This window comes from Xiphophorus hellerii, chromosome 5 (genome assembly GCF_003331165.1).
Source record: "Xiphophorus hellerii strain 12219 chromosome 5, Xiphophorus_hellerii-4.1, whole genome shotgun sequence".
Lineage (NCBI taxonomy): Eukaryota > Metazoa > Chordata > Actinopteri > Cyprinodontiformes > Poeciliidae > Xiphophorus > Xiphophorus hellerii.
The window spans coordinates 423,093-438,204 of record NC_045676.1 but is presented as its reverse complement, the minus strand read 5'-3'; the positions used below and the strand labels follow the sequence as shown (position 1 = coordinate 438,204).

The 15,112-nt window shown below is 44.5% G+C and overlaps 1 protein-coding gene across 4 annotated transcripts; it reads left to right on the top strand.

Moving 5' to 3' along the window:
• The first annotated feature begins 576 nt into the window (after nucleotides 1-576).
• LOC116720090 (NACHT, LRR and PYD domains-containing protein 12-like) lies at nucleotides 577-14,264 on the top strand. Of its 4 annotated transcripts, none has more exons than XM_032563140.1 (11): nucleotides 577-861; nucleotides 2,615-2,725; nucleotides 7,460-7,758; nucleotides 7,843-7,932; nucleotides 8,536-10,375; nucleotides 10,488-10,661; nucleotides 10,831-11,004; nucleotides 12,266-12,439; nucleotides 12,625-12,798; nucleotides 13,491-13,551; nucleotides 13,619-13,735. In XM_032563140.1, exons 2-10 carry the CDS (start codon nucleotides 2,676-2,678, stop codon nucleotides 13,531-13,533), a joined length of 3,018 nt encoding a protein of 1,005 aa, XP_032419031.1. In that variant the 5' UTR covers nucleotides 577-861; nucleotides 2,615-2,675; the 3' UTR covers nucleotides 13,534-13,551; nucleotides 13,619-13,735. The 4 variants fall into 4 exon arrangements, with proteins under 4 accessions (XP_032419031.1, XP_032419027.1, XP_032419029.1 ...); XM_032563136.1 differs by having other exon boundaries at nucleotides 578-861; nucleotides 13,505-13,551; nucleotides 13,619-14,264; XM_032563138.1 differs by lacking the exon at nucleotides 2,615-2,725 and having other exon boundaries at nucleotides 578-861; nucleotides 13,505-13,551; nucleotides 13,619-14,264.
• The last annotated feature ends 848 nt before the right edge of the window (nucleotides 14,265-15,112 follow it).

The following is a 15,112-nucleotide window of genomic DNA, read 5'->3' as shown; positions in this document are numbered from 1 at the left end:
TAGAGCGGCTACGGAGCCCCAGTGGAGTCAAACCTTCAGTTTCCCCGACAAGCATTTCTACAGAGCTGTGTTCACTCTACAAATAAATAAACGCTGTTATCGATCACTAATGAATAAATACTCAATCAAATAACCTAATCTCCCCATGAAATAAAAACAACATTTTTTAAAATATATTTTTAATGGGGAGCTTATTTAGTAAACAACAATTTTATATACTTATATCAGGATGTTTTTATGGATGTATTTCATTATTTATTTATTTCACAATTTCATTTTATGATTCAACACTCATTTAATAAATACTCGTGTGGACATGGAATATTTATTTGATTTTGAAATGGCTCTCCGTGCTGTCCACCTTCAGTTCTCAGAAATATGACAGAAACTAGAGCAAAAGCTGTGGCGTTAAGTGAAGTCAAAACATCTAGATCTGATCTGAAGTTGGCAGCGGGAACGTCTTCGACTATTTGACACAATCGATCCCAACAGTTTCACAAATTAGAGAGAAAAGCTGCAAAGAAACATAAGAATCTGCGAAAATCATTTCCATTGTTGGGGCACTTCCTGTGGGATCCCCCAGGGGGCAGTGTCGGGTAAAAATAAAATGATCCTGTTTATTTTTTGAGCAACATGTTGTGGTTCACCCACTTCCCCCTCTGTGCGCTGTTTCCCGGCCAGAACCCCTCAGTGTCATTACCTTGAGAAATAAAGAGATTTGGTTAAGTATAAAACAGACTTTAATGCCGAAAATGATGAAATGTTACAAGCAAATCAAATGGAACAGAAACAGAGACGTTCAGTGACCCCGGCTGACCTCGGCTGACCCCGGCTGACACCAAGACTGGCAAAGATTGAAGAGTGAGTTCAGCTTTTCTTCTTCTCCGCATTCTGTTCCCTCCATGAAGGGAAGTTAATCAGTTTCATTTGTTTATTTGTGACTGTCGCCAGTCTTATGTGATATGGTTATGTAAGCAGCAGCAGTGTGCGTGTAAGCAGATCAGAGACAGAGGAAAGACAGAATCATTTTATCCATAACAAACATATGAGATTGCTTTTTGGTTGTGAGACAAAAACTGAATTTAGAACAACTTTTAGATGATTAGCCAACAATTAGTGAGATGGTTTAATAAAAAAATAAAGAAATATAACTAAATTTCTTTACTGCTCAAACAAAATCATTTGGAACTCTGTTAAAAATATTAAACTGAATGTAAAAGTGAATTACAGTGTACTAATTGGGAGAGTTTATGAAAATCACGTTTTGGGTGAGAACAGTAACTCAGAGGTCCAGGGAACCCAGACAGAGTAGAAGGTTCTCCTGGTTCAGCGGTTCTGGCTGCTCAAACCCAGAGCTGGTCGAGAAGATGGCCGCTCCGGAACCGTGTTCTGGTTCCGGTTCTGCTGCGCCTTTCTACCTGTTAAAGGAGAGTTACATATTTATGTTTGTCATTATTTTATAGAAATAAATTTTTTATTTTAGTAATAAGATTTGTTTTGTTTTGGGGTTTTTGTCAAAAAAGCCAAACTTTGTTGATCCTGATTGATTTGTTAAAACATCGATGGCGGTGAAAATACTTTTTAAAGGCACTGAATTAGAAACGTTCCACTTCCTGACTTCTAATAATAACTTTTATAACTTCAGACTTTAGTTCAATAAAAAACTGAAGCAGAAATAAACAACATGTCAGATCAACCATGCAGAACGAAGCTGAAGTTGGTTTCTGATTCGGTAAATGGCTAAAGGGCGATTCCACCTAATTATTCACTACCTTCCGCATCTTTAATCTAGTGTAATTAAGAAACTACAACACATAGACTCTTCAAACTTGGACCGGATTATTCTGCTTAATAGCAGAATATTTAAAACCATGTTTGGGATTTGTGAAACCCTTATCTGATTTGTGAAACTTCAATAAAGTTCAGATTACTATTCACACTTGTTCCATACAGTTTTTTTTCTTTCAAATTCAAACTCAATTCTAATTCAAAACCACTTAATTAATCCCAAAGGGAAATTAAATGTTGGTGTAACTCATTAATTCTTGAAAGAGTTACTGTAGATGGTGACGGCTGTTGGAAGGAAAGATCTTCTGCGGCGGTCTGTTAAGTGAAGTTTCACAAATCAGAAAAAGGTTTCACAAATCCCAAACATGGATTAAAATGTTCTGCTATTAGTTGAGAATAATCTAGTTAAGGTTTGAAGTGTCTAGGTGTTGTAGTTTTTTAACTAGAGTAGATTAAAAATGCGGTGGCTGAATTAGGTGGAATCGCCCTTTAGCCAGTTCCCAAATCGGAAGTTGGAATCGGAAACCAACTTCAGCTTCATCCATGCAATCAAGATAATTTATTTCTTCTTTTGTCGCTTCTTTGTTGAAAAATGTTGAACACACCAAAGTCAAGAAGCCCAGTTCCTGTTAGCAGTCTGTAAAAACGTTTGGCAACGCGGGATTTACTGATACTGCGGCTGGAGACAGTCGGTCTGTTAGCGGGAGATTCAGGCTTCGGTCAGGAAGGAAGTGAATAAATGATCTGTGGACTTTTTAAACTTGTTTCTTCAAACTTCCTTCTGTTGGCCTGATTGCCTCACGGCGTCTTTCTGCTGTCATAACAGGAACTCAGCGCTTCAACGTCTCTTTCTGCTGTTAGCATCCTGCTGACCTCAGAGTTCCTGGATGAACTCACTGAACGCCATCGGCCGCTCTGGGGGAACCGCGGCTCCTCGGTGAATCCTGAACACAGAATAGCAGCCATCTTACATCTGAAAGGTTGTTGGTTTGAAAAAAGTAGCGACTATCAGTCAGTGGTGGGCACCGCTAGCCAGATAGCTAGCTGCGCTAACACTAAAGCACTACTCATAACCATTAGTCCTGCTAACGCTAAAGGTCTTTATCATTACAGTATTTAGCTGTAGCTAATGCTAAAGTGCTAACTTCAAATCAAATTATATCTTCATTTGACCTTGAGCACCAATTTAATTTTGACATCATAACTTATATGTTCTATTAGTATGTTTCTTGTTTTAATCAATCAATCAATCAAATTTTATTTGTATAGCACATTTCAGCAGCAAGGCATTTCAAAGTGCTTTACATCATAACAAACACAGAATCACAATGCAATATAGAATCAATCATTAAGTCAAGTTACATCAATAAATTTGTAATTGATTACATTTCAAATACAATCCTAAACAGGTGGGTTTTCAGTTGAGATTTAAAAGAAGTCATTGTTTCAGCTGTTTTACAGTTTTCTGGAAGTTTGTTCCAAATTCGTGGTGCATAGATGCTGAAAGCTGCTTCTCCTCGTTTGGTTCTGGTTCTGGGGATGCAGAGTAGAACCAGAACCAGAACCTGAGAGGTCTGGAAGGTTGATACAACAACAGCAGATCTTGAATGTATTGTGGTGCTAAGCCGTTCAGTGATTTATAAACTAACAACAGTATTTTAAAGTCTATTCTTTGAGCTACAGGGAGCCAGTGGAGGGACTTTAGAACTGGTGTTATGTGCTCTATCTTCCTGGTTTTAGTCAGAACACCAGCAGCAGCAGCATTCTGGATCAGCTGCAGCTGTTTGATTAATTTGTTGGACAGACCTGTGAAGACGCTGTTGCAATAATCAATACGACTGAAGATGAAGGCATGGATGAGTTTCTCTAGATCTGGCTGAGACATTAGTCCTTTAATCCTGGAAATGTTCTTCAGGTGATAGAAGGCCGACTTTGTAACTGTCTTTATGTGGCTCTGGAGGTTCAGGTCAGAGTCCATCACTACTCCCAGGTTTCGGGCTGATCGTTGGTTTTCAGTTGTAATAACTGAAGCTGTGCATTAACTCTAGATCTATAACTCTAGATCTATAACTCTAGATCGTTCCTCTTTAGGTCCAAAAATAATAACTTCAGTTTTGTTTCTGTTCAGCTGGAGAAAGTTTTGGCACATCCACACATTTATCTGTTCTAAGCTTCTGTTCAGTGATTGGATGGGCTCTGAGTCACCTGGTGACATCGTAATGTAGAGCTGTGTGTCATCTGCATAGTTATGGTAGCTAATATTATTTCCTGTTATAACCTGAGCTAGTGGGAGCATATAAATATTGAATAAAAGGGGTCCTAGGATTGAACCTTGGGGTACCCCACATGTGACCTTTGACCTCTTTGATGAAAAGTTTTCAATTGAAACAAAGAAATCCCTGTTCTTTATGTAGGATTTAAACCAGTTAAGCACTGGACCGGAGAGTCCGACCCAACTCCCCAGTCGATTCAGTAATATGTCATGGTCAACAGTGTCAAAAGCTGCACTGAGGTCCAACAGAACCAGCGCTGTGGTTCTGCTACAGTCCGTATTTATATGGATGTCATTGAACACTTTGACTAGGCCAGTCTCTGTGCTGTGGTGAGCACGAAAACCAGACTGGAAGGAGTCAAAGCGGTTGGTTATAGTTAGGAAGCTAGTTAATTGTTTACACACAGCTTTTTCAATAACTTTGCTGATGAATCAGAGGTCAGAGGTCAGAGGTCGGCCTGTAATTCTGCAGTAGTGATTTGTCCAGATTGTTCTTTTTTATAAGTGGTTTGATTACTGCTGTTTTCAGAGCCTGGGGGAAAACGCCTGATGAGAGCGATGAGTTACTATTTGGATCAGATCAGCAGCAATAACAGGCAGGACTTTCTTAAAGAAATGTTCTAGAGTTATAGATCTAGGACATCCAGACAGCAGGAACTGGAGCTTAGTTGACTTATAATTTCCTGTAGGGTTTTATAATTAAGTAGTTGAAATTGGGTCATTTTTCCTGTATTTGTTTTGTTTGGGCTCAGCATTGGTTCTGACTTTATAGTGGATGTTCAGATTAATCCTCTGATTTTATGAATTTTCTCTGAAAAGAAGCTGGAAAACTGGTTGCAGGCGGCAATACATTGGAATTCAGGCGGTAACGTCACAGGAGGGTTTGTGATTCTGTCAACTGTTGCAAATAAAGCTGGAGCATTGTTAATGCTTTTGTTTATGACATCTGCAAAGAAAGCCTCTCTTGCATGTTTTAGTGTTAAATGATAGTTACGTAGTCTTTCTTTATAGATGTCACAGTGAACGTGGAGTTGAGTTTTACGCCATTTTCGTTCTGCCCTACGGCAGAGTTGTCTTGCAGATCTAACTGTTTGTGCATTTCTCCATGGAGATTTCTTTTTACCAGACACAACCTTCATTTTAATTGGGGCAATGGAATCAATAATATCTGAGACTTTAGACTGAAAATCATTTACCAACTTATCTACATCATTACAGCTTAAGGCTGAGGAAGAAGAGTAGATTTAAATAGTTATTAAAGAAAGAAAAAAGATCATGAGGAGAGAAAGCAGAACTGCTGCATAAACAATCAATCAATCAAATGTATTTATAGGGCATATAACAGCAACAAGGCAGTTCAAAGTGCTTCACATCATAAAAACACAAAAAAATCTAAAGTTATAGAACATACAATCAACTAGAAGCTGTTTGTTGTTTTTACCTATAAGTGGCCAACTGTCTGTTATTCCTGTATGGATTTGATTCAGTAGGGGCTTCCGCACTTCCCACATCTGTGTCCTCTGTCACTGTTTTCAGCAGTTAAATCTGTTTAATCCCTTGTTGACACGGATTGTTTTTCCCAGCCGCCTGTAAACGCAACAAGACGCTCGCGCTGGGTTTACACCTGTGCGGCTGCTGTGCAGAGCTGCTCAGGTGTGTTAGAATCATGGCAGCAAAACGCAAAGGACTTTGGACAGTTTTTCCCCCAAACTAAATGACAGAGTTGAGTAATAGCTAGTCATCTTTTAGCTAACATTACCTGCATCCAGCAGCTTTAATGTTAGCTAAAAGATGACTAGCTGGCGCGTGCTGTAGTGGCGCAGGGGGTTAGCACGCCCCACGTTTGGAGGCCTTAGTCCTCAACGCGGACGTTGCGGGTTCGACTCCCGGTCCCGACGGCCTTTACCGCATGTCTTCCCCCTCTACTCACCCTCCTTCCTGTCTGCCTACTGTAGAAAAAATACGAGCCACCAGCGCCGCAAAAACTCTTCGGAGAAAAAAATTGAAAAAAAAAAAAAGATGGCTAGCTAATTTTATCTAAAAGATGACTAGCTAATGTTAGCTAAAAGATGACTAGCTAATGCTAGCTAAAAGATGACTAGCTAATGTTAGCTAAAAGATGACTAGCTAATTCTAGCTAAAAGATGACTAGCTAATGTTAGCTAAAAGATGACTGCTAATGTTAGCTAAAAGATGACTGGCTAATTTTAGCTAAAAGATGATTAGCTAATGCTAGCTAAAAGATGATTAGCTAATGTTATCTAAAAGATGACTAGCTAATGCTAGCTAAAAGATGATTAGCTAATGTTATCTAAAAGATGACTGGCTAATGCTAGCTAAAAGATGACTAGCTAATTCTAGCTAAAAGATGACTAGCTAATGTTAGCTAAAAGATGACTGGCTAATGTTAGCTAAAAGATGACTGGCTAATGCTAGCTAAAAGATGATTAGCTAATGTTAGCTAAAAGATGACTGGCTAATGTTAGCTAAAAGATGACTGGCTAATGCTAGCTAAAAGATTATTAGCTAATGTTAGCTAAAAGATCACTAGCTAATTCTAGCTAAAAGATGATTAGTTAATGTTAGCTAAAAGATGATTAGTTAATGTTAGCTAAAAGATGACTAGCTAATGCTAGCTAAAAGATGATTAGCTAATTCTAGCTAAAAGATGACTAGTTAATGTTAGCTAAAAGATGATTAGCTAATTCTAGCTAAAAGATGACTAGCTAATGCTAGCTAAAAGATGATTAGCTAATGTTAGCTAAAAGATGACTGGCTAATGCTAGCTAAAAGATGAATAGCTAATGTTAGCTAAAAGATGACTAGCTAATGCTAGCTAAAAGATGATTAGCTAATGCTAGCTAAAAGATGACTAGCTAATACCAATACAGCACCTTAAACTTGCTAACAAGTAGCCTGTAGGCTACTGATGTTGTTGTCTAAATTCAGCTTTGCAGTTTGGTAGTAGTTTGTTCCAGATCTGTGGTGCATAGAAGCTGAATGTTGTTTCTCCGCCTTTGGTTCTGGTTCTGAATGCAGAGCGGAACCAGAACCAGAAGACCTGAGAGGTCTGGAGTGTCTCCAGCCACTTCAAAATAAGAGCATGAATATCGACGTCAAACTAATTCAATAAGTAAAATTTCAACACAGATGTTGAACGTTTTTCAACTTAAACTTAACAAAACATCCAAGTTAATTGGCTCTTTTGAATTAACTGGAAATATAAATTTAGGGGAAGCTAAGTGTGCTAAATGTTTCAAAGTTAGTAAAAGCGCTAAGCTAAAAATTAGCTCTGCTACTAGCGGATTAGCACAGTGTGCACAACACTGACTATAACTCCGAGTCAGGGTGAACGATGGAGAAAGTTTCCTGACGCTTCCTCTAACGTTTCACCGTTAGGGGAAGCGTCAGACTCGCTGGAGCGTCCAGGATGACACCTGAGGACTTGCTGAACATTCTGGAGGACTTGGGAGAGGAAGAGTTCATTAAGTTCAAGTGGCTCCTACAGCAGAGCAGCCATCTTTCCCCAGCCATGAGGAAGAGCCACCTGCAGGCAGCGACCAGGCAGGACACGGTGGACCTGCTGGTCCAGAGCGCCGGCCGTTCTGGACCAGCAGCCCTCGTCAGCAAGGTGTTGCTGAAGATCGACAGGAAAGACCTGCTGCAGGCGCTGTGTGGCAGCGCCTCTGGCCCAGGAGGTCAGTCCAGACAGGAACATCTTCCTGCAGTGGGACTGATAAAGCAGCCCAGCTGAACGTGATCCATAACTGTCTGTCTTTCAGGGAACGGTGACGATGCTGGAGGAACGGTGGACGACACGGGACGCTCGGCTCCTCTTCCTCTGGCTCAGAGCAAAGCTCCTGGGTTCATTGGTGTGTAAAGAAACCGTAATGTTGGAGTTGATCATGTTTTACTCTCTTTCTTCATTGGGTCGCTGAAATTGTTGATATTTGTTACTGGAGTTCATAAAATTTCAACAAAAACTGGATCAACGAAGATGGACGGATTGGAGGAAGTGGAGGGTGAAACTGGGACCAGTAGCAACGCTGGACAGTCTCCATGGCAACACTTATAGTTTATATAAACTAATCTTCCTCTAATTTATGGCTCAAGTCAAACTTGTGACCACTTTCCTAGTGGATGAGACCGAGTGACAGTTAGCATAAGAGCTAAACGCTTAGCTTTGGTGTTTATTTGGAGTTAAATACAAATGATGCGCCACAAGGTGGGTGGCAGCTTTTGGGTCGCATGATGAGTTTACTGGATGTTTGGATCCAAGATGGCTCTTCTCACTGACGGGCCAGTCTTAGATTTAACCAGAACCAAACAGGTTTCATTAATAAAAGGGAAACTTGTGGCCTGTAGAGAACAGGCTGTAATTTGCCACAATGCTCCCAACACAACAGCCACATTCTTCAGCCATTCCTGATTGATTTTCACAGATTTTAGCCTAATGCCGTTTTCCTGCTGCACAGATGTGGTGGTTCGAGCTCCTGAGCCGCATCCCATCGCTTTCTACCAGCAGATGCTTCAGTCGAACTTCCAGGACAAGTTCATGTGTGCTGAGGAGGGCTGGGCAGAGGACAGGCAGCGTCTGGTTGACGTCTACACCGAGGTCTACGTCGCTGCTGGGCGAGACGTCCACATCAACACGCAACACGAGGTCAGGCAGATTGAGAATGTGTTGAAGCCGGCCAGAGAAACGGCAGTGAAACCCAGAGACATGTTCAGTCATCCTTCAGGAGAGTACCAGCCCATAAAAACGGTTCTGACCAATGGGATAGCAGGGATTGGAAAAACCTTCCTTGTGCAGAAGTTTGTGTTGGACTGGGCTGAACGACGAGCCAATCAAGACGTGGATCTGATTTTCCCCTTCACCTTCCGCCAGCTGAACCCACTGAGAGCAGAAAGACTCAGTTTAGCTCAGCTCATCCACGAATGCATCCCAGAAACTGTAGACATCAGAGAGGAGGCTCTGAATTACATCTTTACATCGCTGCAGTCTTCTGGAAACAGCAACTTTGACAAAAGTAGATTTAAACTTCTGTTTGTGTTTGATGGGCTGGACGAGAGCCGGCTTCCTCTGGATCTTCACGTCGATGACGTCCGATCTGTCGACGTGACAAAGACGAGCACAACCGACGTTCTGCTGAGGAACCTCATCGGCGGGAAACTGCTACGCTCTGCTCGGATCTGGATAACATCCCGGCCGGCAGCAGCCAATCAGATCCCTCGGCGGTTTGTCAGCAGCGTGAACGAGGTCAGAGGGTTCACCGACCTGCAGAAGGAGACGTACTTCAGGAAAAGATTCGGAGGAGAAGAGCAGGCCGAGCAGATCATCGCCCACATCCAGGCGTCCCAGAGCCTCCACATCATGTGCCACATCCCCGTCTTCTGCTGGATCGCAGCTACGGTTCTGGAGGACGTGCTGAAGACCCGAGGAACCGCAGAGCTGCCCAACAGCCTCACTGACATGTACACAGAGTTCCTGGTGTTCCAGATCCACCACACTAAACAGAAATACGGCTCCCAGACGTCTCTTCACTACATCAAATCCTTAGCTAAACTAGCGTACCAGCAGCTGGAGAAGGGCAACCTGATCTTCTACAAGAAGGATCTGGTAGAGAGCAATGTGGACTTCACAGAAGCCTCAGTTTTCTCCGGCATATTCACAGAGATCTTCAAAGAGGTGCGTGGCAGGAAAGGCAAAGACCAGATGTTTAGCTTCGTCCACCTGAGCGTTCAGGAGTTTCTGGCTGCTGTTTATGCCAGGATGTCTCCTAGCAACAGCAGCAAAATCTCATTTTTCACACAACGATCAATGAAAAACCTTCAACTCGTATTAAACCAAACATCTTCAAAGAAGATTCACAGGATTTACATCAACAAGGCCTTGCAGTCTCCAAACGGACACTTGGACTTGTTCCTCCGCTTCTTTCTAGGTCTTTCTCTGAGCAGCAACCAGGATAAACTGAAGGAGCTGCTGAACCTGACAAACTGCAGCTTGGAAACCAAACAGAAAACTGTTCAGTACATCAAGGAGAAGATCAATGAGAATGTGTCTGTAGAGAAAAGCCTCAACCTGTTCCACTGCCTGAACGAACTGAACGATCGTTCTCTGGTGGAGGACATCCAGCGGTTCCTGAGCTCAGGAAGTCTGTCTGCAGACCAGCTGTCTCCAGGTCAGTGGTCTGCTCTGGTCTTTATCCTGCTGTCCACTAAAGATCTGGACGTGTTTGAGTTGAAGAAGTACTCGGCGTCAGAGGAGGCTTTCCTGAAGCTGCTGCCGGTGGTCAAGGCTTCCAGCAGAGCGCTGTAGGTTCACAGGGAGCTTTATTACACATCATTTTACAAATGTACACTTCTATCAGGATACTGACCGGTAGTTGATAAGTTAATCACAGAGTTGCTGTTTTTCTTCCTTCAGGCTGAGTGAATGTAATCTGACAGAGAGAAGCTGTGAGGCTCTCGGCGTTTTGCTCATTTCTGACTCATCTGGTCTGAAAGATTTGGACTTGAGCAAAAATATCCTGCAGGATTCAGGAGTGAAGCTGCTGCTGGCTGGCATGCAGAGTCCTTTGTGTAAACTCCAGGTGCTCAGGTAAGATTCAGTCCGACAGCGGCTTCCCAAAGTACTCACACACCTTGAACTTCTCCGTATTTGGTCACATTGCAATCTTTTTGTAGAATAAACCTGCTTTAAGTTCTGGCTGGATAAAAAAGAAATATTAATTTCCCAGATAAAGATCCTAAACTAGAGAGTCCAACAGGTTATCCCAGACGGGCCTCACAGGGAAAAGCTGCCAGGAGTTGTCATCGGTGATCAGCTCAGCGTTCTGTCGTCTGGCGGTTCTGGACCTGAGCAGCAACGAGCTGCAGGACTCGGGGGTGAAGCTGCTCTGTGCGGCGCTGCTGCGTCCGCACTGCTGTCTGCAAACTGTCAGGTCAGAGCAGGAACCTGTCAGCAGGTCGACCGAGTTCTTTATCTACTGCTGACCAACGCTTCATGCTGTCTGTGTGTGAAATGACAGTGAATGTTAAATATTATGTCTAGATATTCCACCAGCTTTCAGTACAAAGCAACTTGTAAAGGGAGACCAGCTTCAGTATAAAATGAAATATTGATGTGACTGAAAAATCAAAAACCTTCCAGTAAAAAAATGATGGAAATTGTTAAAATGGTGCAAAGAGAAAAGTTTTTTTCTTTGCTTCCTGTAGTTCTCTGCAGCAGGCAGTTTGTTCAGTTCTTCCTGAAGATGTTCTGACACCGGTCCAGGAGTATCAGTTGGTTCTGGAGGTTTGCAGACCCTCCTCTGGAGCAACATGCTGCTCGTTGTCTTCATTTACGGCAGTTGCTCGGTTTTGCTTATTGAGTTTCAGATCAGGGTTGTAAACGGTTGAAGGCTTGACTCTCTGCCCTGAGTCCAGTGTTGGTTTGTCCCGTTTTACTTCACCCGTTTCAAACCGTCTGTCTGCTCTGGGTCCTGGATGTTGGTGCTGTCAAAGGAGAAACGTATGGCTGAATCTTTCCCCGAGCTGCTGCCTCTTCTGTGCTCGGGGTCGTGTTGTCGCCGTTCCGGTTCATCGGCGTAGAAGTCGGTGCCGACCTCGTCGCTCTGGACGGCATGAACAAAACCACTCAGCTGGCGTTGGGTGTTTTGTCCTTGGGATGAATCAGCGTCAAACAAGAGACCCAAACCATCCAGGTGAGGACGATGAGCGTCTGATTCCATCGTCTGGAAACTGCTGGTGTTTTGGACGTTGATTAGGGGAAAGCTCTGCGTCACTGTAAACACGAGACCGCCAAGAATCCATCAGCGGCAGTTGTCATACCAGGCTGTGATTTCAGATTGTTGTTGAAATCACATGTGCTCTGACCTTTAACCTCCATGTCGTCCTGCAGCGTTCCTCACATGGTGGCGGAGCGTTCACACGTTCTGAACCGTTTCACTCTGAGACCTGATAGTGCCAGAGATTCTGATCAGTGGAGACGGCTAAACCAATGGCTGCATCCCAACAACGTTACGGTTTCAGATCCGTGTAAATATGGCCTAAAAAACAGCAACTCCCTTCTCCAAGTTGCTCAGCTGTGAACCTCCAGACCTGACAGACTCCTGGACTGCTGTGAAAACGTGTTCAGGAAAAAGTGAGGCGGTTCCTTTAGACAGGATGTTCACAGGCAACACTGACTGCTGCTTTCTGCAGGTTAAGTCAGACGTCTCTCACAGAGGCGTGCTGTGAGGAAATCTCTGCAGTTTTCTGCGCCCAGTCCTCCAGACTCAGAGAAGTGGACCTGAGCAACAACGACCTTGGAGACTCGGGGACGAAATGTCTTTCTGCTGGACTTCAGAGCTCCCGCTGCTCCGTGGAAACCCTCAGGTAACAATCCAGCTGCAACCAAACCAGATGTGTTGTGGTGGAAAGACGTCCTGAAGCAGCGAGTCCTGCTGCCTCACCTGCATGGAGTCAGAGAAACAAACGGTTTAAAACGCTTTCTGCCTGTGGTGAAGTCCACCGAGTCCTTTGAACAGAAACACAGCAGTGAGACCCATGAGTGTCCGCAGGTTGTCGGGTTGCATGATCTCTGAGGATGGCTGTGCGTTCCTGGAGTCGGCGCTGAGGTCCAACCCGTCCGGCCTCAGAGAACTGGACCTGAGCTACAATCACCCAGGAGACGCAGGGAAACGTCTGCTTTCTGCTCGACTGGAGGATCCGCTCTGCAAGCTGCAAACTCTGCGGTCAGATTCAGGCAGTTGATGCTTTTACTCTGAAAGAGTTGGGTTTATGGTCCCGAGGCATCTGAGCTTTGGTTCCGTTCCTGTTCAGTTTGGATCTTTGGTTCTGCAGAGGATGGACCTCTGCAGAACCAAAGATCCAAATGAAATGATTCAGTTTGGATCATTTCTTTAGTTTCACTGAATTCATCGTTTCCTTCACCGTTTGTCGCTTTCAGGTTCTTTTCCTGCCGTTCCTGTTTTAGCTCCACCCTCTGCTTCAGCTCCACCCTCTCCTTTAGCTCCACCCTCTGCTTCAGCTCATGTCTCTTGTCCCTCTCTGTCCTAGCTGTGAGCGCCCCCTATGGGCTGGGAGGGAACATGACATTATCTTACTGTTGTAGACAGAAACATTTTTTCTCTGGTGAAGCAACAATGACCTGCTGATGAAACTACAACAGCAGATGGTGGCATGCTCATCCTGTTTCTCTGACCTGCAGCGCCATCTGCTGGTCTAAAATAATTATTTAGCTTAATGTTGAACAGTTCTGCAGACTTTGAGGATTCTGTGGTTTTGATCGTCTCCTTCTCCTCAGTCTTCCTGCCAGATGTTTGTGATGTTTTTATGCCTCCATTTTTACATATTATTAGAGAACAGAGTTTCCATTTTAAGCAGAATTGCCTTTATTTGTAGTTTCTGCTGTTTAAACCTCCAGATTGTCTCCTGCAGGCTGGATCAGGGCGGAGAGCGGCGCCTGAAGCCCGGGCTGCAGAAATGTGAGTGTCAGTTCATGAACCAGTCGGGCTGTCAGCACATGAAGCCAACAGGCCGCTTGTCTCCTAGATTTCTGTGAGCTGCTTCTGGACGGGAACACGGCTCACCGGCGGCTGCAGCTGTCCGCCGGCGGGCGGCGGGCGGCGCGGGTCAGCCAGCAGCAGTCGTATCCGGATCACCCGCAGCGGTTCCACTTCTGCCAGCTGCTGTGCAGCGAGGCGCTGGCGGGCCGCTGCTACTGGGAGGCGGAGTGGCGGGGCGCGGTGCACGTCGCGGTGAGCTACGGGGGCATCCCGCGGAGGGGAACCAGAGACCAGTGCCTGTTCGGGAGGAACCACCAGTCCTGGAGCCTCTGCTGCTCGGCGGCCGGATACTCGGTGAGCCACCGGCAGCGGGACGCCGTCCTGTCCGCCTCCTGCGCCTCCCACAGGGTGGCGGTGTACGTGGACGTTCCCGCCGGCGTCCTGTCCTTCTACTGCGTCTCCTCCGACTCCCTGCTCCACCTTCACACCTTCAGCACCACCTTCACCGAGCCGCTCTACGCCGGGTTCGGGTTCTGGTTCGGCAGTGGCTTTGGGTCTTCAGTCGCTCTGTGTCCTCTGCAGGACAGCCAGCCTCCGGAAGCTTCGGTCCGTTAGTTTGATCAGAATAATGATGCAGATGTTTAACCAGAGTGAATCACTTTATGGAAAATAAAAGTCCTGGAAGAAAATAATGTTGGTTTTTCATGATTCTGTGATTTTTCCATCCTCAGATTATTTCCCCGGTTCATTAGTATTAAAATCTGAAGTTATTGGGAAAGATTTCATATTAATGTGACTCAGTGCTGCTTTCTTTCTTTAGAGTTTACAGTAAAACTAAAACATAAAGACTGCAGGCAGGAGGATTATTCACTTAGAAATGACAAGAAATACCAGGAAACATGAGAAAATATCCAGAGCCGCCCTGCAGCACCCAACTGTTTACTGGGTCCGGAGAAGGTTCTGGTTCTGACTCTTACTGTGAAATAAAGTTTATTCAGATTTAAATATTTATTTGTGGTATAAAATCTGAGCTGATCCAGACCAGGACAGACTCCCACAGAGACTGAAGCTGTTCTGCTGGTTCTGTTGGTTCTGCTGGTTCTGTTGGTTCTGCCTTAGAGGATGAAACTGGACGGCTGATCTGGGTGGTTCCGACGGTTCCTGTCCGGTCGTTTTCTTTCCCTCTTCGTTCAGGTCAGAATGTGAAACAGGAAGCAGCTGGTGTTCCTCTGGGTCGGGCCTGGTTCCGGTTCCTCTGGGTCGGGCCTCGTTCCGGTTCCTCTGGGTCGGGCCTGGTTCCAGAGTCGGTACATCAGTGGGCCCGGCACACGGCTCTGGTTGCCCCCGGTGATCGGGCTGATGGATAGTTAGAAACAGGTTCTGATCGGGTTCTAGCAGATTGTACTGGATACAGGCTGATGAAGGCGGGTTGATGAGCTGTAATCAGAATCTGGATCCGTTTGGTGAATTAGAAACGTTTTAAACTCGTCCGTCATCAAAACATCTGAAAACTCATTTCTGACCTGAACGTTTCAGTTCA

Coding starts and splice junctions, on each gene's coding strand:
- LOC116720090 (XM_032563136.1), top strand. CDS start 2,676: ATGAACTCACTGAACGCCATCGGCCGCTCTGGGGGAACCGCGGCTCCT. Junction 2,726..7,459: donor GGGGGAACCGCGGCTCCTCG/GTGAATCCTGAA, acceptor TTTCACCGTTAG/GGGAAGCGTCAGACTCGCTG. Junction 11,005..12,265: donor TGCTGTCTGCAAACTGTCAG/GTCAGAGCAGGA, acceptor TGCTTTCTGCAG/GTTAAGTCAGACGTCTCTCA.